Here is a 24,271-nt window from a genome sequence, read left to right on the forward strand (position 1 = left end):
TCATCTGTTGTTTAGGTAAGGATCTGAATGCATTTTATCAGGGTATATCTGTTAGATTTGCAAAATAGTTTAATGTCTCTGTAGTACTCAGTGTAAGCAGCATTACAATACATAGGTTCTCTCTTGTAAAAGATGCACGTATTCCTCTGAAATTGGCTGTTACCTGCTGCTTAAAGGAGAAATAAGTCCTATGAAATCCCTTTAAGGTGAGGAATAAAAGAAGTGTAACTCTTGGGTAGCACATCTATAGTTTAGAAAGCACCTTCGTAACCATGGCCTCTCCTATTTCATATTTGTTATCCGATCTGGAGCACTCACTTCAGGATTGTCACTGCTATTTAGCAGTGAAGCCCTGCCTGGGTATAGCTAAAATATAGTGTAAGAGTGTCCTTATTGAAACCCATCACCACACCAAATAACTGGGCTGTCTAACGAGAATCTAAGGTAGAAGACCAGAGGTGAAATGAATACGCAGACAGGACCACCGTTCCAGCTGCAGATAATTTGCCATTTAAGTGGTTTTGAGACAGACAGATAGGTGAGACAGAACAGAGACACTTCCACTGACGTTGTCCATTTTGTACTACTCTGTGGCCACATATTCCCAAAAGACTCTATCAAGCCTGACCTTTCAACATTCAGCAGTTTGGGGCCTAAGTGGGAAAAAAATGACAATGGTATTTTACAACAGGAAAAAAAGAGCGTTTTTTTAGATTTGCACTATTTATAAATGAAGACCTTTTTGAAAACTGTTTGTGTGGGTCTTTGTCTTTATTATCTTTGAACTCACAGCTAGCATACCCAAAGGTGAACATTTTCAGAGAACAAACAGGACAAATCAACAGCTGAAAGTTCTTCTTCAACTTTCCTATGCTATCTGTTATAAATCTGTATATTTTTATATTTGCTTGCTATAAACTGTATTCAGTAATAGCATCCAGGCCATGAACTTGTAAAGTTCATTTTTCCATAGTACCTCTAAGACAATTTTTCTCTTAATTAATTTTCTCAATGACCTCCTGGCCAGCATCATGCATTCTTATTTATTTCACATGTGAACAAACATTAATGGATTTTATTTAATTACAAGGTGAAAACCATTACTCATCAAACACCAATTGCTGACATCTCTGCATTTCCCATGATACTTGCAGTTGAATTCTTAAGCTTATGTTTAATTTAAGGCTAAAGACTGGCGAGGTTGAACACTGCATATAAGTGAACGCATGACCAAATCCTTGGCCAAAGCGCAATACCAAACAGCCAGAGGAGGAAGGCACCTTCAGCTTCTACAAAGCTGCCCATTCAGTGAAACCAAGCTGAAGTGCTCTACTGGTTTCTGCACATCTCAACAGGACTTAAGTCATCTCAGTATCTTATATGTGGGTTTCCTTCCAACTGACTAGTGGAAGTTCTTCTGAATTTATGATTTTTTTTTTTTTAAATGAGGGTATTTAGGACAAAATAAGTAAGTACACAGTGTACTTTCAACATAGCTCATCCTTTCATTTTTTTCTCTGATATTTTTTCTGTGTATATCCGCGTACATCCTAATATCCCCACACAACTTAAGTCAAAATTTGTATTAAAATCCTGCTTTAGTTGTATAACTGAGAAGTCTAAACTCTTCCCAGCAAATTACAATTCATGCATCAGGAAATAAATACAAACCTTTGCATTACCTGCTGAAAAGCAGCACAGCACAGCTCTACAAGGCTTTAAATAAAAGCTTAGCTAGCTGAAGTTTTTTCTTACAGACATATAAATCAGGAGTGACTTACCTCAAGTCATGGAGATTCACCAGCGTGAGAGGTAAACGAGACCCGGTGAATTAAATTATTGAAGAAGTTGATCAAAACCAGGCTGAAACTATCTAGGGACCAGACAGTAACACTGTGATGGTTCCATTGTGACGATGCTGGAGGGCAACATGCCACAGACCTTCAGAGTTGGCTTTTAATATAAAAGCAGTGTTATTAGAGAGCTATTTTTTAATAAGACTTCTCATTTATTGGAGAACAAATGCTACTAATAATACTACTAGAATCAGATATTCCCAAAAGCAGTCACTGACAGGTTAATTCAGCCATTGAAATGAGAAGGTGATGCTATTCTAGATTTCTTTTTGATACGCAAGAGGAATAAAAGAAGTGGTTATAAAAATAGATTTGGAGTATGCAATTACATGCCAATTCTAAATTAAAGTATTCACCGACGTTTGCAGAACCCTTAGAAAAGGCAGGCTGGCATTTTCAGCCACAGCTCTTGGCTTCAAAAGGGCAACTTCTGCACAGCGAGGGAACCAGCCGGGAAGTCACTAATCACAAGGCTGAAAGATCTGCCTGCGGAAGGAGACCAGAGTTTTTCAGTCAGAGATGCCAATACTTACAGGGATCCATATCACAAGTAAGAAGAAAAAACTCACAGGCAGTGTGCCCCATCCCCACTTGTCAAGCAGACCAACAGACAGAACAAGTCCTGTGGGGATAACGGAGTTCACGTGGAGATGACGAAAGCACCAACGAGAAGCCCCACCTTAGAGCTCGGGAACGGCCAAGGAGGAGAGCGGAGGGGGCAGCGAGGGGCAGCTACCGAAGCCCAGCCAAGGGAGTTGCTTCGGAAGGTATTAAAACAAGCAACGAAAGATTCGTTGTCTACATGAAGAGATAACCTGCAAAGAAGCGGAGCTACTACACAGTGAGGCTGGAGCACAGATTAAAGACAGTGTGTAACTCCAAACTACATGAATACATGCTTCAATTTTCATTGAAGTCAATGATGATAACCACACAGAAACTATCACGGTCGGGATGAACACGTATCTCAAGAAACCAAACGTCTAAAAGTGAGGAACTAAGTAATTTCCATCCAGAATAGTGAAAGAACTGGCATATGAAATTTCACGTGGGGTCGCAAGTTTAAATAAATCAAGCAAGTCACGAACGATATCATGCAATCAGAAATAATAAATGTCATATCTATATTTAAAGAGAAAAAAATTATCAGAGCAACTGAAAGCCCTTTCTTCTAAGCTCAGCGGCAGCAAAGCTTGAGAACAATTTTTAAGGAAAGAATAACCAAAGCCAGTGAAGCTAAGAGAATTTGGGGGAAAATACCACATGGGTTTAATACAGGTAAGGCACACTAATCTGACATCTTTCTTAGAGAAGAAAACTCACTTTCCGGAGAATGGAAATGAAATCCATCTCAGCTGTCTGATTTTGGTAAAGCTCTAACGTCGCGTCACCTGGGAAGTTATTAGTTAAATTGAAGAAGATGGGGGATTAGTACAAAAATTTTAAATTGGCCTGAAATTGCTAGAGGTAGGACAGTAACAGCAACGATAAATAGGGAATGTCAGGCTGGAAGGAAGTTATTAGCATCACTGCTGAAGCACTGGTCTTAGAGCCAGTCTTGGTTAATATTTCACCAATTATACTGGCACACAAATAGCTACAGCCCTGTTAAAAAGTTGAAGACAAGAAGCTAAATTACATCTTTATACAGAGAGAACTGGGATGGTGTGGAGCAGGAACCACATGGCACCTGGACCGGAGTACCAGAGAGAGGTTGCAGCTCAGTAGTGCAGAGCGTGGATCATGTATTTGGAGACCAAAAAAAAAAAAAAAAAAATCAGCCTTAGGAAACTACAAGGGGGCATAACAAGATGAAACACTATGTGATGTGGCTGAGAAATAAAATGGAAGAAAATGCAATCCAGGAAGGTATTATGTTAGAATTTCCCTACAAGATAGGATGCAATTACTGGTGTCTTACAAAGCCCTGCTAAGACCCTCTCTGGTGTAGTGTGTACCAATAGGGACACTTAGTTTCCCAAATTCAAACAGAAACAAATGCATAAGAGAAACATCAGGGTGATTGTGAGAATGCAGCTCCTGTCTTGCAAGGAGAGGCTAAAAGGGTTTGATATGTCTGGAAAGTGAAAGCTGCGAGGGATGGCTCTCTTATCATTAGAGAATAGAGATGTTTTCTCCCTATAAAATCTGCAGGGCAACAAAATACCTGAAAGCAGAGCTTTTAGTACTAATGGAAACTTCAGCAAAGACGAGACAGAAAAAAATAACCATCCACTCAGCCTGGGAACGATAAGGTTTTAAACAGGAGAGGACGGGCCAGCCTTTTCCCGGGAGTAATGCAGCTCACCTCCCTAATGCCAACGCAGAGTTTAATAATGTTTTCAACTGGCCAATACAGTTGCGTGCAATTTCTGTGGCTATAATAGAGAAATGAGTCCTGTGTCCCGTGAAAATACTACGAGCGTTTCATGTGTGAACCTGGAAGAAGGCGGTGTAATACCTGTTGCACCTCCCCTCTCCCACCGGTGATCCTACATTCATTTTCCTGCAAACCTTCAATTAGAGGAGTGAACCAAACAGACAATTATCTTGATGAAACCTGGAATTAAATGCAAATTAAATTCAAGACCACTGAAAATGTGATCTTTGACTAGAAGTAGGTAACGAATTGGGTTTTGTCTTTAGCAGTTGTTAACTGGGTTTAGGTAGTTAGGTGTTAATTAGGTAGTTCTGGGATATCAAAGAAAAGATAAGCTGACTTAAGCAATGACTAATGTAAAGCTATTAAGATAAACTCTTGGTTTTTACAGCTTGTTACAAAATATCATTAAAAAAACCAAACAAAACAACAAACTTGTTCTTAGTAACTGCCTCTAGATGAAGAATGCTTCTTTTTTTCCAATCAGTGCTGTTTGCAGCACCGAGCACCGACAGTTTCAGTTTTGGACCAAGCAAGGCCAGCGTGGGAAGCCAGGTGGAAGCATCACAAAAGTGGCCCATTTTGGCTTCCGTACAAGCCATTGGGAGTTTTAATCAATTGAATTTAATGGAAATAGGAAAAAGCCTATTATTTAACAGAATTTACCTCCTACCAAATTAGGAAAGATAGGTTACTTTTCATGATTTAGTTACCCTTATACACATCAAATATACCAATAAAAGTTAGCAACAGTTTTACATAGTAAAACTGAAAAGTGAAGGTCTTCCCTAAGCAAAGTCTATTTACACACTGGAAGTTAGACAACATAATGAAAATGAACTAAAAATAAATGGTTTTTTTCCACAAAACTTAATGGAGGGGCAATACTCTAACTGAAGCTACAATTTAAACTGAGGAAACATAAAGCACGGGCCTCTAACAATACTTTTACTTTACTTTAAATAGAACTACGTTATCTCAGGTTATTCTGGCCTCACCTGGTTCTGCTGTAATTTATCCCTGGGAAGCGTGCTGCTTTCCCTTAGATGCTTGCAATACAACCCAGAGAGCATTTTCCATTTGTGTGGCTTTGAGACATGCTCCAAAATTTTGTATTTTTCCCATTTGCAACACACAAAACCTTTTTGAAGAAACAAATGTTCCCTACTTCACCATTTAAAAGATGCTCCAACAGTGTTGCAAATGCTATTGGACACATTTCAGGGAAGCATGTGGAGACCGATTGTTCCTTTCATTACTAACTCCATTGATAAACATCAATTCCAGCCAAAAAATTATCTTTTTGTTTTTAGAGTCAAACTTCATCTGTTACACAGTCTGCAAATTAGATCACGAGCCAGCAAAGACACGCAAACTTCTGGTATATGAAATGATTGACTATTCTATAGCGAGGCCACTTTGTCGGGCTTTACGTATGACTTGGATCAAAGGTCTCACCTTCACTGAACAGGCAGAAAAATGGGAAATATTGTGTAAATTAATACTACTTTCGAAAAAAGCGGAGCCAGTTCCAGGTCTCTTAAAAGCTAATTGGAATTTGCCTTTATTTAATTAAACGATGAGAGTTAGGCCAGAGACTATAGGGATAACATTTGGTTAGAATAACACGGTAGTTAGAAAAACACTAGCTGGAAGACAGGCCATAAGACTGGTGTTTGCATCTGCTGTCACACAATACGCCACGGATTTATGGGCACGCTCCAGGAGCGAGGAGCTGCCATGAACTCCACCCGGCTGGGCAGCCCTGCCGCCGAGCAGCTGGAGCGCACGGCCCAGCACTCACGCAGCACCGACCGCCGGTGCAGACGCACGATTTACTGAGAGTTACATGGGGGGAAAGGAGAAAGATGCTGTGTAGAGCCTGGATCCGTACCCAAACTTCTCACAACTGGGTTTCAAGCGCAGCCTTTCGATACGGGGTGCTGCGAGAAGAATTACTGTCCGATGCTGTTCAGCACAGCCGTGAAGATGAAATAACTCCCTCCACGTCATTAGGAACTGAAAGAAGAGAGTCCCATCCTCAGTTTTAAACATAGTGCCATCTCAAAAATCAATCCCCGTCAGGCACTGATTATTCTTTTGATTTGATTACAAATGAATTTTCATTCAGGTGTATAGAATCAGGTGTATAGAATCAGCGTTGCAAGGACTCTGCAGTCTAACAGGCAGTGTGACCTCTTAGAAAGGATTATTTAAAAAAAAAAAAAAAAGCTATAGCATACAGACTAAAAGAAATCTAAAATGAACATTTTACTCCAAAACAAGCAAACATTTTAGTGTTATCTGAAGGACTTCAGAAGTAATCTGGGTTGCCTTCCCCTGCTAAGCTCTCAGGTACTGTGGCATGCTACATTATTATGACAGGGTGAAAACAAGGAAATGAAATTTAAAAAATATTTATTCTTCCTCTAGCTGGGATTAATTTCTGAGGCTAGCACGCAGATATGACCCAAATACAACTTGTACTTAGAATTTCCTATGCGATAAGTAACTATGCTGAAAATGCCGCTGTTTGCATACAACTCCTGAGAGGATACTTATTATGCAAAAATGAAGACATGAGAATGCTGATGAAAATCTGTGAGTCATTTATCAAACACTGACCTGAAATGAATATTAAGAAAAACCTCTTTTATATGCAAATGTTTAATCCGATCGAGTTTAATCATCACTTTTCTTTCTCAGGACTGATGAGTTGTGTACGTACTGTGCACTGTAAGATACAATCTTCCATATCCCATTCTCAAAAAACCCAGTTGTTTTGTCAATGGTTGCTCTGGGAACACGCAGAATAGAAAATTAATCTTTTCCTATTATTTTACTCACCTGTGAGACTATCCATAAAGCCTATTTTGTCTGCCCACCTGCTGATCACTCCAGTAATACCTGGTTTACACGGACCAAGTACTTCCATTCTCTCCAAAAGACAAACTCAAAATATAATTGATTTCACCAATGGATTTTCTAATTAATATCTATTGCTACTCTAGTTGCTAAAGTGCTCACTGATGTTTGTGTTCCAACAAATATAAATCTGTTTATTTACTACCCAACTTTACAACCAGCTACTAACTGGGGAAAAGCAACGTGAAAGAAAAACATCAATGCCCGTGCATTTGGCAATGCTAGGCTGCAAGCTGGCAGCCTGGTGGGAGCACCGCTCACAGCCCCTCTCTGTGACGAGCCAGAGGAGCAAAACCCTCCCCTCCCTCCTGCAGCAAGCATTAACAAGATCTGAGCCTTATTAAAAAGCAACATCGTTACATTCTGTAAATCAAACTCTAACTAAACTACGCGCTGAACCAAAACAGAATTTAAAGCGCTGGTTTGTTGTACTGTAGTATCATGAAAAATATGCATTATGTTAACAAAAATTAATACAGTCTATAATAAAAATAATAAAAATAAATATAATAAAACAATTAAAAATTATAATAAAAATTTGTTACGTTAACAAAAATTAATATCCCTGGGCCTAACATAGGATATAGGTTTACATCAAAGCTTGGATTTTAAATTTATATTTAAAGCCAGGATTTAACTTCTCAAAGAGGACACCATGTACAAGATGGATAAAAATTTGGCATACATGTTTTGATCCAGGTCCGGATCCCCAGTTACATAGGAGTAATTCCTTAATAACGGGATTAATAACAGCAAAGATAGTACCACTTAGCTGTCAGAAGAATTATTTACATATACAAATATATGTTCCAGATGGCCACTTGAGAGTACACTGAATTTAAACTGAAGGAATAGATTGGATTTATTTTAAGAAATTTTGAAAGTTTGCACACTCATAAAGGGCCATATTGTCGGACTTCATGACCACTAAGCATTCCCACCAAACCCAAAACCAACTAAGGTGCCTCGGGAAGGTCCAGCCACTTCAGCTGCATTACCTGAAAGCATGGACCGGGGAGCACACGTCGTCTTCTATGCTGAAGACTGAGTGAAAAACCTGAACTCCATGTATGAAATAGAGCACTGTATAACAGCATTAGCAAATGTATATTAATGATTCTCACCAGTTAAATAAATAAATAATAAGACATTATAAAAGTAGCATATGACTAAGTCTTCATTACTTTTCAAAGTCTTGCTTAGAAGGGACTGCTAAACCTTACTATTTTTTGTAAATGTATTTAACATTACTCTTTTTGCTCAGACTCTTCAGAACAAGAATAAAAATATCTTTATGCCTGGTAGTTAATTAGAAAGTTCGTGAACCACACAATGTCACTTACTCAAAAAAAGGAAAAATTCTCATCTTTTTTTAGTAAAGTCATAATTTAAAACTGAAAGTCATAACTTGAAACTAACTTATAAGAGCACAAAGGACACCTAAACTTAACAGATGTTGGAATAAATTGTTGAATTTAGACCAACCAGCAGAGCAGACAGATATTCTTTGGTTTAGCATTTCTAATTGCCAAAGTTCATACTAATTAATAATAATTGTCCAATTCTCAAACTCCCGCAGAATAGCCTGGATAAAAATCCTTCTGACTATCCGAAAGACATCTACAGTTTTTAGCTAATGTGGCATGGGACGTTTTCTACATGATTTTATAGCAAACCATTTTCATCAAGTAAAAATTAATGTCACGATTTTTATTAATGATTCTAAAATATTATTTTAAAGAAAAGGGTTTAAAAAAATCTAGAAACAAATTTTTGTTTCAGAAACATTTAAGACTGTTCAGTGACAATACTGTAATTACATACAAAGTTACTCGGCAAATCCAAAACTTAAAAGTAAGGTTAAGAGAAGTCTGGTATTTCGCAGTGGTTACACCTCGCGTCGAGCGGAGGTGGATTACTGGAAGGACCCCACTGATTTCAAACGCATGAGCAGCAGGTGGGACGCAGGGAAGGCTCTTCCCATCCATCCCACCAGAAATCACAAGAAACACTAATGAAATCACAGCAAAGCTGAACTAACCAACAGAGGGCAGCTGACTCACAGCTATATGAAATTCTTATTCCTGCTGAAACCCATGGCAAAAACCCCTTGCCATCAATGAAATCCAAACTGACATCACATCTTTTCACCTGAAATCTATAATGCCAGGATTGGACACCAAAACCTCCTCAGAAATTTCAAAGCTTTGCTAGTGGAATTAGCATGTGTTTTCAAATAATAAAGATAATATTTGAGAAAGAAGGAGATAAACCTATCGAAGTTCAAATCAGACGAGTACCCTGAAACATGCAACTCAAAATTGTTCACTTAAAATTTTTCAGATTTTGCAGAAATTCTCAAGCTAGCCATCTCTGCTATCACTACAAAAATTGAAGTTTGCATACTATATTTATTCTTCAATAGTAACTCTTATGGAGAAAAATCTGTTTTTATAATGCATGCTGGTTATAACCTCAATTACGGAAAAAACACAACAGTAGCCTACCAACTAAAAAAAAAAAATCACCCAATGACCAAACTAAAACAAAACATTAAAACTGGTTGTTCTATTGTTTTGACAAGAGCATGTGGTTCAATACTAGAGCCAAATTAATTCTCCATTAAAACGTAAATAACCATTTTAAGCCTGCTCTTTAAATTATTAAAGTGTAGCTAACATCTGTTTATTGTGAAACCACAAATGAGTCTCATCCATTTTAAAATTAATCTGTAACTCTAACAAACTCGTAGACTATATTTGCCATCAAACTATAATCGATGCTCAGTAAACTTTATTAAGTTTATATTTAATTATCTTTGGTTCTGAGTTTGAACTCCAAAGTCAATCTGGAACATCTGAGACACCGTCATGTGCCACATCTGTCAGTGAACAGGAGGGCTCACAAAATGCTCCCTTCATAAAACGATGCAAGTTTCCTGGTTAAGTTAGAATATGGGAAACAGCTGACTCAAAAATAATATAAATTATAGATGGATTAAAAGCCCTCATAACTTTTAATTAAGCAATAAATCACAACAGACTACACAGGACTGCTGATTTATGCACTCCTCCAGTGAGAAGCAGTAAATAAAATTAGACAGAACAAAATATACATCTTATTGGAGAAGAAAAATCTATCCTTTGGCACTTCATTCATACATAAAAATCCACTCGTCTTTAGTTTTTCTACTGGTGGCTATAGCCTGCAACACACTTATTTATAACACAAAGACGTGTCACGATCTATAGGTAATGAGGAAGGATTAGTGGAATTTGTGCAAAGTCATATTTGCAACTCTTTTCTTAGTGTTCTTGCTAAAACAGGGACTTCAGGAGGCAGGGGGAGCCCCAGACAGCGGTACAGTGGAGACAGCTTTAATTTCTCCTTTCTTTCCCCAAACCCACCTGCATGTGACTAGAATTGATTTCAACTTTTGGAAAACAGTCCTTGCAAACAACGGACCTCCCTGACACAGGGGTTGTATTTGACAACCGCTCAGAAAGCTGTAATTGGGCCTTGAAATCCAAAAATCTCAGTGTTTTATATTCCAGCTAGCAACCTGGTAATGCCGACGATCCTGATGCTGTCACCTAAAAAAGATGCAAAATTCATGTCTTCAACTTGCAGTTCAAATGCACACATTTAGCTGATGGCAAGCCCAGCACAAGCCTTCCAGTCACGTGAGGAGAGATCAAGACGAATACAGAAGGTCATTTGCACTTTTATTCTGCTGTCTTGGAGGAGGAAACCAATTAAACAACATAAAAAGAAAATAAAATCCATTCCTGAATCTATCAATCAGCTACAGTGCATAAAACAAAGCAAACCAAACAAATGAGATCGGTATAATTTCTGGGAAATGGCCACAAGAAACGTCTGCACCTGAAAAAATATTAACAGTTGTTAAGTATTAATCAATGATAACTGCTGTAGATGGAACAACACAGCAATATTAAATACTTTAAAAAGGCAAGACCAGGGTTATTTTAAGGGCCATAATGCAAGAGGTGCCTGAGCGTTCCTGGGCTTCTCAGTAGCTCTGACTTGAATTCACATAGCATACATCTTCACGTCTATTCTCCCTGTTTGAGCAGCAACTTCATTTCCAATTATTCTCTCTTATTCATAAAGGAGAGTCAGAAAGTAGGAATTTTCTGCTCTGAATGCTCAAGATATGTTCACAGCATGTAGGCGAGTCAGACCACCCTTAACAAACCCTTTTCCTCTAAGAATTAAGCCAACCAACTGAATTTGGTCAATTTTAAACTGAGGACACACAGAATCTGTCATATATTTATGAGAAAATTCAGTCCTAAAAGTCACTGCTGTCCACTGGAAAAACGAAAAAAGTGACCAAAATCTTAATTAATAACCCAGCTAGAGCTGCATACCCAGCAGAGCAAATGCAGACCTCCGTATAGAGGCCCGTATGAGACACATGTAGACTTAGACACTTGGCTGACCAAAGGATATATGAGATATTCTGTCCTGCAGAGAGGAAACTCATTTCTTTACTGCAGTCTTCCCAATGTCAGAGCTGGGGCAGACTGCCGTGACGTCCTTTCTTAAAGCTTCTCCCTAGAATAGCCTCACCCTGGTTTCTGATGGTAGTAGATGCTAAATCAGGCCAATGTCAGTACTTAATTTACCAACTCAACCCAACGCAACTCAACCCAACCCAACCTTTGTTCAGGCTGGATGCTCTGCACCATGATTCAGGCGGCACACACAGGCTTCCTAGACTGGACAGAGCTGGGCTGCCTTCTGCTTAATGCACTCTCGTTCAACGTCTGGCCAATATCTTCTTGCATTCACACTTCAAAAAGTTTCTAAATCATGTGGCAGGTTCTACAGAACTATAAATTATTGTAATTAATTTCATTACTTGACTTAGAATCAATTTAAAAAGAAGTTTCCACATTCATGTCTTCTATTATAGCAAACATTGTTTTGTAATCAGCAAGACGGTACTTTGGAAATTAATTTTGTACACAAAGAAATTATAAAATACAGTAAAGAGAAGGAAAATGTGTCAAAACCTTCATTTAACTTGCCAAAACCAAGAAAAGGGATACTTCTGTGTAATTCACTGTTTCTGAAGTCTCATGTGATAAAACGCATGATGCCAGATAGCTGTTTTTCACATCTTCTACCATATGAAAAGGTGAAGACACACCAACATTTTTTATTCTGAATATTCTTGGGTTTGTTCCAATTAGAACAGAAGCTACATCCTTATTCTAACTATTATGCGGTATTTCTCCTTCCTTAACGACTGTGAACCTAAAATCAAGAACAAATTACACCGCAAAACTTTGCAGAAAAGAAATAGAAAACTTTCTAAAAGGAGGAAGGAGGTGAAAAAAACCCCAAGATTAAATCTGCTGCCAAGGAATAACCAAGGCATCAATCCTTTGTGTTCTCCTGCTCCTAAGACAAAGACAAGCAAGAGTAAGTTCAGTCTCAGTGTTAGATGCTGTCACGCTGATTTATGACACATAGTGTATGCTGGTCCTCCAACATGACATATTGTCCACAAGAGATTCAGCACAAACCAAACTTCTTTCCTTAAAAAATATCGCCCAAACCAATTTAACTTCAGTTCCTTAGGTGAAATGCTAATACTTTCTCCACTGGGCCACCCGACCCTTCTACGGCTGATTTTCCATTTAATTCCATCTCCTCTGCAGAGAAATAAACAAGACAAAGTACTTTTGGTGTAACTCCTGTCTTTCACTATATTTTGCAGTATGCTATCATATTAAACAATAAATATTTTTTTCAACAAAAAATGTAGGAACTGTATTTGAATCAGAAATAATTATGGGTACATTTTCAGTTCCAGAGATGCAAACATATCACTTTCTTTTACAGCAAAAAGTCCTGCTTTGATACATATTTCATGAAGAACTTGGTAGGAGCTGTAGTAGGCAGTAGTAGGTTTAATCAATTAGCACAAGGCTGCTAATTTTTGTGGATTCAGAGTAATTCTAGGAAGGAGACTGGCGTTGTAAGATATTTAATTTCACAAAGTGCAAATGTACTCTTACAATTACAGAAAACAGCATTAGACCATATATCAAGATGCATTATGATTAAAGAGAAGTTTAAAGGAGCTATATAGAAAAAAAAGCCAAGTGAAAAATACTTTTGAGGAAGTTGTTAAACTGCTCCATTTTTGCAAGGCTAAGGCTTTTCATGAGTGGTGTATTGGGTTTGCGTGGCAAGGTTTTGGTAGCCGGGGCTACAGGGGTGGCTTCTGTCAGAAGCTGCTAGAAGCTTCCCCCATGTCTGACAGTGCCAATGCTAGCCGGCTCCAAGACAGACCCGCCGCTGGCCAAGGCCGAGCCCATCAGCGATGGTGGTAGCACCTCTGGGATAACGTATTTAAGAAGGGGAAAAAGTTGCTGCACAACAGCAGTTGCAGCTGGAGAGAGGAGTGAGAATGTGCGAGAGGAACAACCCTGCAGACACCAGGGTCAGTGAAGAAGGAGGGGGAGGAGGTGCTCCAGGGGCCAGAGCAGAGATTCCCCGGCAGCTGTGGTGCAGACCATGGTGAGGCAGGCTGTCCCCTGCAGCCCATGGAGGTCCACGGTGGAGCAGATACCCACTGCAGCCCGTGGAGGACCCCACACCAGAGCAGGTGGGTGCCCGAAGGAGGCCGTGAGCCCCCCGTGGGAAGCCTGTGCTGGAGCAGGCTCCTGGCAGGACCTGTGGCCCTGTGGAGAGAGGAGCCCACACTGGAGCAGGTTTGCTGGCAGGACCTGTGACCCCACGGGGGCCCCGCGCTGGAGCAGTCTGTTCCTGAAGGACTGCACCCCGTGGAAGGGACCCGCGCTGGAGCAGTTTGTGAAGAACTGTAGCCCGTGGGAAGGACTCATGTTGGAGAAGTTCATGGAGGACTGTCTCCCGTGGGAGGGACCCCACGCTGGAGCAGGGAAGAGCGTGAGGAGTCCTCCCCGTGAGGAGGAAGGAGCGGCAGAGACAACGTGTGATGAACTGACCACAACCCCCATTCCCCGTCCCCCTGCGTCCCTCGGGGGGAGGAGGTGGAGAAACTGGGAGTGAAGTTGAGCCTGGGAAGAAGGGAGGGGTGGGGGAAAGGTGTTTTAAGATTTGTTTTTATTTCTCATGATCCTACTCTGACTTTTGATTGGCAATATCTTAAATTAATTTCCCCAAGTCAAGTCTGTTTTGCCTGTGACAGTAAGTGCTGAGTGAAGTCTCCCTGTCCTTATCTCGACCCAGGAGCCTTTCATTATATTTTCTCTCCCCTGTCCAGCTGAGGAGGGGAGTGATAGAGTGGCTTGGTGGGCACCTGGCATCCAGCCACAGTCAACCCACCACAAGTGGCAGTTGTGAAAATATGTTTATACGACTTTATTCAACAGAAAACCTACAGGAGAAATGAAAATCAAGTGTGGACAGCTATTGAAGCTGAATACAAAATTAATACAGGCTGGGAATTAGAGTAGATGCTACAGGGCTGTTATCCTGAAGGACCACACGGGAAACGGCTGTATTGTCCTCAGGAAGCAGCGTCCACCCGCATGGTAGGCTCTCCAGACACTCGCTTTGGGAAGATGAAGTAGCGCTCAGGCTACACAGATTCAGCTTGCTACTTTTGCTCATTTAATGAACTAAATTACCGTTTAGTATCAAAACTTTCAGTCATAGCAAGAAAAGTGTAAGGAAAGCAGGAGGTTCTCGCTCTTTTTTGACACTGAAAATTCTCCCACATTAGTCTAGCAGGCAAAAAACTTGTCATTTTTATGATACTGTAAAACCGCACTAGAATCAGAGGACAAATATTTCCTATGCTGTAATTCCTTCCTTTAAGGCTGAGTGGGAGGAAATCAGACCTTCCGAAGGTAAAACCAAGATTAAAGATAGGAATTTTGTTTCCAGAAGTTAAGTTGCACACGAAGCAAATGAGTGTTCATAGACAGAACCAGAGGAAAATATAGGTCAGCCATGTCCTTGCATGCCACAGAAAGGGATCTTACACAGTCGATACTACTGATACAGCAGCACAGGACTGGGCTCAGAAATAAACTGCTGGCAGCTGAAATGCGTGAGAGGAAAAGATTTTATGAGTGCCTCAAAAAAGTTCAGTGGCTTTTCTTACAATTAGAAATCTATATTATAAAAGAAGTTATTTAAGCAGGAGCTATTTATAGCTAATACATTATTAATTATATTCTTGAAGACCAATTTCTGCTACTGAACAGTAAGTGCAACTCGCCATCCAGGGACTGGATATGAGCTAATTCAGTGACAGCAAAGACAGACACTGGGTTCAAACTTAACTTCTAACACAGGAGCCTAGCAGTTTTGAAAATGCTTCATACAATGCACATATACATACAAATGTATGTATAAAAGATATAAAAGGAAGAGTACAGCCAAGTATTACATCAAAACAAAGCATGAAAGTAAACTCTTACAGTCAGACACACTCAAGATTAAGAGAACAAATACTATTTTAATAATTCACAGTCAGGAGACAAAGATAAATGAAACGGGTTGCAAATACTTTGTGTCAGCAAGGAAAGACAGGAATATAACTTGAAGGAAGGAAAACAGGAGAAAAACAGTAGTGTTATAGATTGCTTATTTAGAAACTTTATTGTATACAAAATTATTGCTCTGAGAGCAGTTACCTACCTAAATAAAAATGGACCTTGTTTCATTACAATATCCTGTGATAATCCATGCTACATTGCTCTTCCTTAGGCAGAGTTCCTCTGACACAGTCTAAGAGCATTTTTGGATCATGGAAACTTAGCTTGCCAAAAGCAAGCCAGAAATTGCCTAGAGAAACAGCCAAACTTCAGTCTACATACTACTGTGTTGGTTTTCTTTGCAGTTTGTTTGAGGAATTAAAGCGTGAAAAGCCCTGGAAAAATCATAACAAAAGGCCTTTCCTGAACAGACCTTTCCTAACATTACAGATTAGAAAAGGGGAAAGATCACATACACCTTGCTCTCCACCTCTAGCCCAAGCCCAGCTTTGCCTCGCAAGAGACAGTGACTTCTGTAGTTAACAGCAGTCTCTGAGCCCATTCAATCTTGTACATTCTAATGGTGAGTTTTCAAAGCCTATAGTTTTGTAAGATTTTCACTTTTGAAAATAAATTTGACACATTTTTTGCCAATGAAAAAATTTTGTTTTCTCTGAAGCGCAAGTAGGACTCAACCAGTCATTTTCTATTAAAAGGTTACCAGAAATTCATACATGTTCACACTTGCTTCTGAGACATCTGACCTGTAAATGCACCACTGCCCTCCTTTTCCCTTTCGTTAAACTTCTGTATGCAATTTCAGGAAAAGTACTTGCAATTGTAATGTGCAAGGTGTCCGTATTTCTTATATTCTAGAGTGAACACCAGAAAATGTCATTAAGAATAAAATATTCATTTTAAAGAAAGCAGTAAGTTTAAATTTCAAATACATGTTTTTCCTGCTATGCCTGCCTTTACAAATGCTCCCAATTCTTTAAACATGTTTGCCTAAATATATCCAGTATATATAAAGGGAATAAACTACTTGCTATGATATTTGTCCTTTAGCAGGACTGGGTAAGAGAGAGAGGGGGAAGAAGGAGGAGGAGGGAAAATCTTGACAAGAATATGTATTAGAGCAATCAATAAAAAGATAATCCTTGGAATTCATGAGTCTTTAAAATAAGATGCATTTTCTTGTAGTAATCCTAAAAACCTATAAAAATATTCAAGCAATAAACCCCTCATAACTCATATTTAACCTTTCATCATGTAGGACTACATATTAAATAGCTTAGCAACTGCATGCTGTGTAAGTGCATTCAAATAAGAGCAGAAATAGAAAAATGTAAATGCTACACCTCTTTTAACATGCGTTGCACAGCCAAGAACATCTGCCAGCTGACCCCATAATCCAATCGCCTGTTCAGAAGCAATCATATCCTTAGATAAGAGCTGCACAGCTTCTACATGCAATGCCCATTTTCTTTCAAAGATGGTGCAAAATGTAGTTAGCCAACTCTTCAACAATTTTCAAACACTTAGAGGTACAAGAAGAAAGTAATTCAAGATATTACATAGATCTGCATTAAAAGACTGCCATCTGTTCCCCCAAATATTGTAATTCATCTTTTAATTTCACAGGGCAATAACACAGAGGAAGTTTAAGGCTGAAGTGACTATATCAAATCGAGTGATTATATCAGAATACCAAGTGCATACAGCCCATACAAACTGTTTGTCACTTGTATTAGAAAATAACAAAATCTGGAATAAAATCTGGAAGGGCTCAACCTAGTCCATTGACTATAATGAGAAGAAGAAATACATAAAAACTGAATTAATTCTCCTAACTCTGAGTTTACTTCTCGCATCTACTGCAAAAGGAGTAGACTGCTTGAGAGGGTCTACAGGCAGGGGAGGATGAAGATATCCAAAAGAATGGCTTCAAGATACTCCAGAAGAGCCAAAACCTCTGTGGAATTAAGAGCATAAAATCCACAGAATATCATGCAGTAATAGGACATGTCATTATCTCTGTATAAAATTAAACTTCTGCTAAAAAGTTCTGTCCTAAACACAGAAGCAAGCTGCACTACACTGATTGAACTGACTCTAGGTGGATAGTCTTTTATGAAACAGTTTACATCACTCAAATAATTACTTATATTCATCAAATAAATTGTTTTGATCACGCAAATTGCCCCTCTCTCCAAAGCAGTAGCTTTGCTAAAGTATCTGTATTGGCAGGGCCCCGGACATGGTGGGAAACGGTAAGAGAGAATTGCTGGAATAGTGTTTCAAGTAACGCTCTCTGTAGTTCAATTTATGTCAAATATCTGAAAGGCATTGAAAAAAAAGACATGCAGGGGTTTGCCAAGAAGCCTAGAAAACACCCTTCACAAGAAGAGGATGAAAAGATTATTTGGCTTAATGAGAAAGAGACACAAACTGACCGAGGGCTTTAATTATAAGACACTGGAAAAGGGAGGGTTCTCCAAAGTAATTGGTTAAGCAATAACAAGACCCAAGCTCAGAAGCAATAATTTAAAAAAATAACTAAAAATACTGGAGGAAATAATAAGGGAAATCTACTAGCACATAGCGGAGTTTATTATTGGTTCTAAGTTATCTAACGTCTTTATCAACTGCACAAACCACAATATAACAGTAGCCAGTGAAAGATGGAGCAAATCTCAGCACCAAGGTGATTTAGCTTTCTCTGATATGTCTGATATCAAACAAAAGCAAGTATTTTACTACAGGTATTTAACCCAGATTATATAAAAATAATTAGGATGTCACATATTTATATATAAAAAAAAAAATCTATAGAGCTTCGCTCCAGGATTTAAACATCACCCAGACCAGAGGAAACAGATGACAATCTGCCTTGCAGTGGATTAACGATATCTGTCCAGCTTAGCTAAACAGCAGCGCGATCAGCTAATTTAGTTTACCATCTGGGTAGGCAACTTGTGCATGCTGCAACGTGCCTAAGGACCTCAATGTGTCTAAACCTGGCCTGGAAGTCAAAGTCCAGTGGGTGCAGAGCAAAACTCCTTCTGAACTACACAAAGGACCGAGAAGCATTTGGGGAGGCAATGAATAGAAACACACACACAGCATGTGTATATGTGTGCACGTATAAGTGTACATATATATGCATGCACTTTGCTTATTAGCACAATTTCTTCTTATCCTAAAAGCTCCAAAATATATAGGATCTGATCCGATCCTATAAATCTAAATTGGAAAAAGGTAACCCATTGGCGTGCTAAAACAGCTAGAAATAGCTTCTGCCTCTATCAAAAAAAAGCCTAACCCTAAAACAAACAAAAAACCAAAGCAAAACCCAAACCAAACAAAACAAACAACCCACCATACCTAAACACCCCAGACCTTAATGCAATTCTAAGGTGTCCCTCCTAGAGCCCGCAATAGGAAGCCCTCTAATGAACTCAATAGGTTTTAGATCAAGACGTGTGTCCCCAGTAAAGAGGCAAAAAGCACCGACCACATTTATATTAATACCAGCTGTGGCACTTTGCAAGCGCCACACACCGATAAACCTTACAAAGACATAATTTCCAAGTTTAAACAGTTTTTTTCCTTTAATATCTTCTGAAAGGCTTTTGAAATTAGCAAATCTAATGTGTGTGGGAATAGGCAACACTTTATAGCAATAAGTTTACTTTTAATGGAAGTAGTCTGCTGTGTCTATGGGTAACAAACCCCAGTATCTTTTCATTACAAAGGAGCTTATTGTTACCGTACGACTTACTGTGGGATTTCATTTTGCCTCTTTGGTGATCTGTCTGATCTATTAAGAAAAGCACTGAGGTATGGACAACATGCACTTTATTGCAGTTTTATATTTTCGTAGCCCCTGCTGCTTCTGTTAGGCTACTGCCTATGAATTTCAACTAGTAATAAGGAAAAAAGAAAAAAAAAAGTATTTAACAAGTTTCTCACAGGAAAAAAAAAATAAACTGTGAAGAAAATGAGGCAAGTTCAGAATCAGGTGTTAGAAGCGGTGCTGCATCCCGGGACACAACTGCTGCAGCAATGGTTGCACAGAAAAACAACTGAATCCAGCAGGTCTAGCACCTACAAGCCACTACACAAATAAATCTTTGTATGAATACTATTAAAGTCCTCCTACACATATTATGCAACATATTTATATATATATATATATTCATAACATATATATGAAGGCCTTCAGCATGATTGTTTCTCTCCTATTAATTTTCACAGTTGAATCTAAGGCAAAACTTAATAGTACTTCATCAGTGTTAATTAGTGCTGAGAATTAATCAGCAAACGTAGGAAATCACTATTAGTTTTGCAGAAATGTATACAGTATGAAATAGAATTTAAATAGATGCTGATCTTTTTTAAAGAGTAGCAATTTAGAGATTACTTTCCTCTGAGGGGATACTTCAATATTGAATATACAGAGATTAATGTTCAAGGGAACTTGTGTTGTGTTGAAGGGAAATGGTGCTAAAAATAGCAATATATATTTAACGAATGTTTTTGCAACAACCATAGTCTCAGAGAGAATTAAAGACTTTTAAAATATCCATGACATCTGAGCTCTGTGATGTTTATACACTGTCCAGGTGGGATTATTCACCCAGGGCTTCCTGTGCTCTGGGAGATAAAAATATCTTTATATAAGAAATACGGTGTTTCAGGTCAAATTCTGCTGTTACATGAGCATCTCCCCCTCAATCCTCAAGAAGTTCGAGGATTGCCTACAAAATCTAACTCAAGGTGTGGTCCGAGAGATAACTCTTATTTTTAATTTCTTCACCAGCACAGTACCTTTTGATCACAATTAAAAATACAGGAAGCACAGAGAGGTTTCTGTGGGCTATTGAACACCGCTCACCTGATTCTTGAGATCCAGCTTTGGGCAGGGACGACCTCCATTGTAAGGCTTCTCCTTAAGCCACTTGGATCGGACTTTCACCCCCGGTCCACAAGAAGAGCTGCAAGGGGACCAACTGGACCAATCGCTTAATTTGCAATCAAACGGGCAAGGGATCGTGCAAGATTCTTCAATGTAACCTAAACCAAAAATTTAAGAAAGGTTTTAATCACCGCAGCTAATGAACTCCGATCCTCTGATGTCTCACTGCAATCTGTGTAATCAACACAAAATGAGAACTTCTTAAAGAGAAGACATTTGGCAGACTGACAATGCCTTCCCAACGCGAGATTATGATATTATTTGTAAAGAACAGCAGTAACTAAAACTAATTTCTACTTGGTTAAGTCCGATGAACATTAGGAAGGCCGCGATAAAACCGACTGATGTAAAGGACACACACTGGACACACTGGTATCTGTTGTGAAGCTGGTGGTCACCGAGAGGTAGCGATCATCCTCCCTATGAGATTGTGGCCATAATAAATTCTGGAGACCCGAGCGTAGAGCCCAATTTTGTACTCCTTTAGTATTATGCCAGGCACCTCCAGAGCTGGCACAGGCAGGGAATGTCAGAGGCTCTCTTCCCAGCAGACAGAACCAGGGGACGGTGGAGGCACCAGAGCCGCGCTCCTGGCAGCTCCCACAGGATGCACGAGGGACCTGCCTGCAGCCTGCCTGGGATTTGTTCTTGGGAGAAGCAGATGAAACCCGCTTCCCACTTCTTTCTGGTAGTTCTTTTTATACATCTTTCCAACCGTTTCGACTATTCTGCGTTTCATAAATGGCATTATAAAGCTTTGCTTTCACCTTAACCTGGCTTGACATAAAAGTCCTCCCAAGATCACCACCTCTTAAAATCAGAATACCGGACATCTGCAGGACCAACACCTTACTGAATTAAAACCCAACAGGGTTTCTCAGGGAAAAAAACAAGGTTCCTCCATACAGGCACAACCCCACAGCTGGTTTAGGAGCTGGCATATGGGAAGAGAGATTTTGCAGAGCCCAGCACTGGCTGTGGAGCTCCTAGTATGCAGAAAGGCAGTGGAGGGTGGCCGAACCCTCGGCGTCTCCAGGGAATTACTGGCACCAGTCTCGGGTTGCAGTGTGAAATAGCTCCTGTACCTTCCTGCTTACCATGCTGCATTTGTTCTCCTTGAGTTTCTGTTACCTGCTTGTCATGTCTGTATGTACTATTTTAATTTAAGCAAAAAAGAGATTTCATGTTAGACCATGAAAGTCAGTGGCTGCTAAGATCAGCCTTCAATACAGGCGGCTTCAGCCCTCCAACAGCTCTGGCAATGATGGTCACAAAAATAACTGAATTTCAACCCTACCATATTTCTGATGTTTCTCATTTTTATGCCCTTTCTTTCTGTTTGGTTTTCATCACACTAACACTCCCTCTGTATTCCTTACCTACAGAATACCAAATTAGCTCATTCAATTACTTTTAAGGGTTTCCCCACTCTCTATCAAGGTGACAGTCACTGCAGCAGAAGGGAAAAAACCCTCCAGAAACCCCGAAGCAGCTTCCCCCCAAAACCCCCAGACAACAGCCCTAGACAACCGGGAAACACCGAGGCAGAGGCACGGAGATTGTTCTGGCCTGGAGCTAGATTTACCGGCTCTGCCGTGTCTGAAACTGCTGCCGACTCCAAACCAGGACTGCGTTACACCCACAGCAGCAATATGTTGCCTCCCCCTGGTCTTCATGCTGACGTCAATACCAAGAAAGGTTTCAGACTTATTTGGGCATCCCCCACCGGAAAATATCCTCCTTCTAGAAGTACAAGAAATACCGATGTTGTTTTTGTAAACAATGCCTTAAAAAATGCTAGAAACAACAGTAGTTCCCTCCTTCAGTTCAATGGTGCTCTATTTCTTCTCTCTTTTTCCTTCGTGATGGTACTGTTCCCTCTTCTTTTACGGCGGCCACCCCGTAGCCTGACAGCTGCAATCATTTCTCCCCGGTAACTCAGGCTGTAACTCTTCCCTAAAGCTGCAGAACTGTCCCCATATGCTGGGCTCTGGTTTACTCTGCTACCTCTTACGTTGTGTTGCCTTTTCATTTGCAGCTCCACAGCCACTGGAATTGGGTATCTCAATTATTTCCTACCCAATCCATTACAGTGGTGTTCACGTGTTTGAGATATTTCAACTTTGCATGTTTTGTATTCTCACGTGAGATTACACCCCATGCACACACATATACAAATATTTCCAAAACAGACTCGCTTTCTTCCCCCAAATGAAACTCCCAAATATCCCACTAATATTCTATTCCACTTGCTTAGGTTGCCACTCAAAGCAATTCATAACACATTATGATAAGTAAAAGAAATTTTCTCATGATAGATTTATGAGAAGCATTTCTTAGGCAGTTCTCCAAAGAGTTCTGTTCTACCACCGCACAAAATATCATTTTTCCTTGGGCTGTGTGACAGCCTAGGTAATTAACTCTCAACAGAAACAAAGAAAGTGCCTTGTTTCAAAGTAGGGTTAGACAGAGGGGTTATCAACTTATCAGTGAAGGCAAAATGGGCTAAGCCTTTTGGCAGTTCAAGACCTACCTCTATATTAAAAAGAAATATAAGACAAAAAAAGAAATATAATACAAAAAAGAAGTATAAGGAAGAGAAAGGAAAAGTTATAATAAACAAAACTAAAGAAACCTATTCTGTTTCATCCCAGAGAAGTGGTGTGGGGGTCCCTCGGTGAACCACAGAATTTCTAAAGACATCCTGTTGCTAAGAGGCCAGCTCATTACTTTTTGAGTTTCCTCAGCCATATTTCTAAATTACATTAAGTATCAACAAATAATGGCCAGGTAATAGAGCATTAAATTACCATACTGCCCAGAGGAAGCCAATTCTCCATATTGAACAATGCTACAGAATCAAAATAGGACCATAACTTTCTTTCAAGCTCTTCTCACAGGCTGCCAATATTTCTTCTGTCAATCACTTGAGGTTAATCCTATGCCAAGATACCCATGGATCAAAGATTTCATTCAACACAAATTTTCCTCCAAAAATCTTTATGTGATACATCCTCTCTGCTATGACAGAGAATGCCTTTATGGCTATCTTTTTATGAGAAACTAGTAAATAATGTTGTACTCTGCTCATCCATTGCCTGTGAGAACGGGATATTTGTTTTTCTCTGTAGGAGCCAAGCAATGGCTTGCCATTGTCAGGGGGCTGAAAAGACTTCAGTTTGGATACCCACAATAATCCTAGTATTGGCATTCCTAGAAAACTTGTAGCATTGGCATGGTGCATAATACAAAACAAAAACAAAAAGTAATAAGGGAGATATGTTATTAAAACAATCTATTAATAAAGAATTCCACATTCAGGCTATTATCCAGAGAAATACTTCTTACCATAACAGAATATGAATAAAGGAAACAGCATAAACACATTTCTAAGTTACTGCTGCTCAGCATGGGGAGACTAACTCAAGGTTGTTTACGCAAGGAGTTTACTCAGCTGGTTTTGTCAGTGTCATCCTCAAACATCTCACTCATCCATCACATTCCCCATTCTTCTTTCCTCTGCAGGACCTGGTACCAAAAATTCGTGGCGTTTCCTCAACGCTGAGTTTCCTTCTCCTCAGCCCTGCTCAGCCTGCTTTCCACATGTTCTTATATTAATTCC

General features: G+C 39.5%; 1 protein-coding gene across 10 annotated transcripts in view; it reads right to left on the bottom strand.

Moving 5' to 3' along the window:
• The window catches only part of THSD7B (thrombospondin type 1 domain containing 7B), a 336,629-nt gene that overhangs the window by 63,113 nt on the left and 249,245 nt on the right, over window positions 1–24,271 (bottom strand). For all 10 annotated transcript variants that reach the window (XR_012044320.1, XR_012044319.1, XR_012044318.1 and 7 more), the window contains one exon: window positions 20,569–20,747. Coding sequence is in view for 7 of the 10 variants with exons in the window: in XM_072874423.1 (XP_072730524.1) it covers window positions 20,569–20,747 (179 nt within the window). In the remaining 3 variants the exon portion in view is untranslated. The remainder of the gene's footprint in view (window positions 1–20,568; window positions 20,748–24,271) is intronic.

The sequence above is a fragment of the Ciconia boyciana genome, chromosome 10 (assembly GCF_034638445.1).
Source record: "Ciconia boyciana chromosome 10, ASM3463844v1, whole genome shotgun sequence".
NCBI classification, from domain to species: domain Eukaryota; kingdom Metazoa; phylum Chordata; class Aves; order Ciconiiformes; family Ciconiidae; genus Ciconia; species Ciconia boyciana.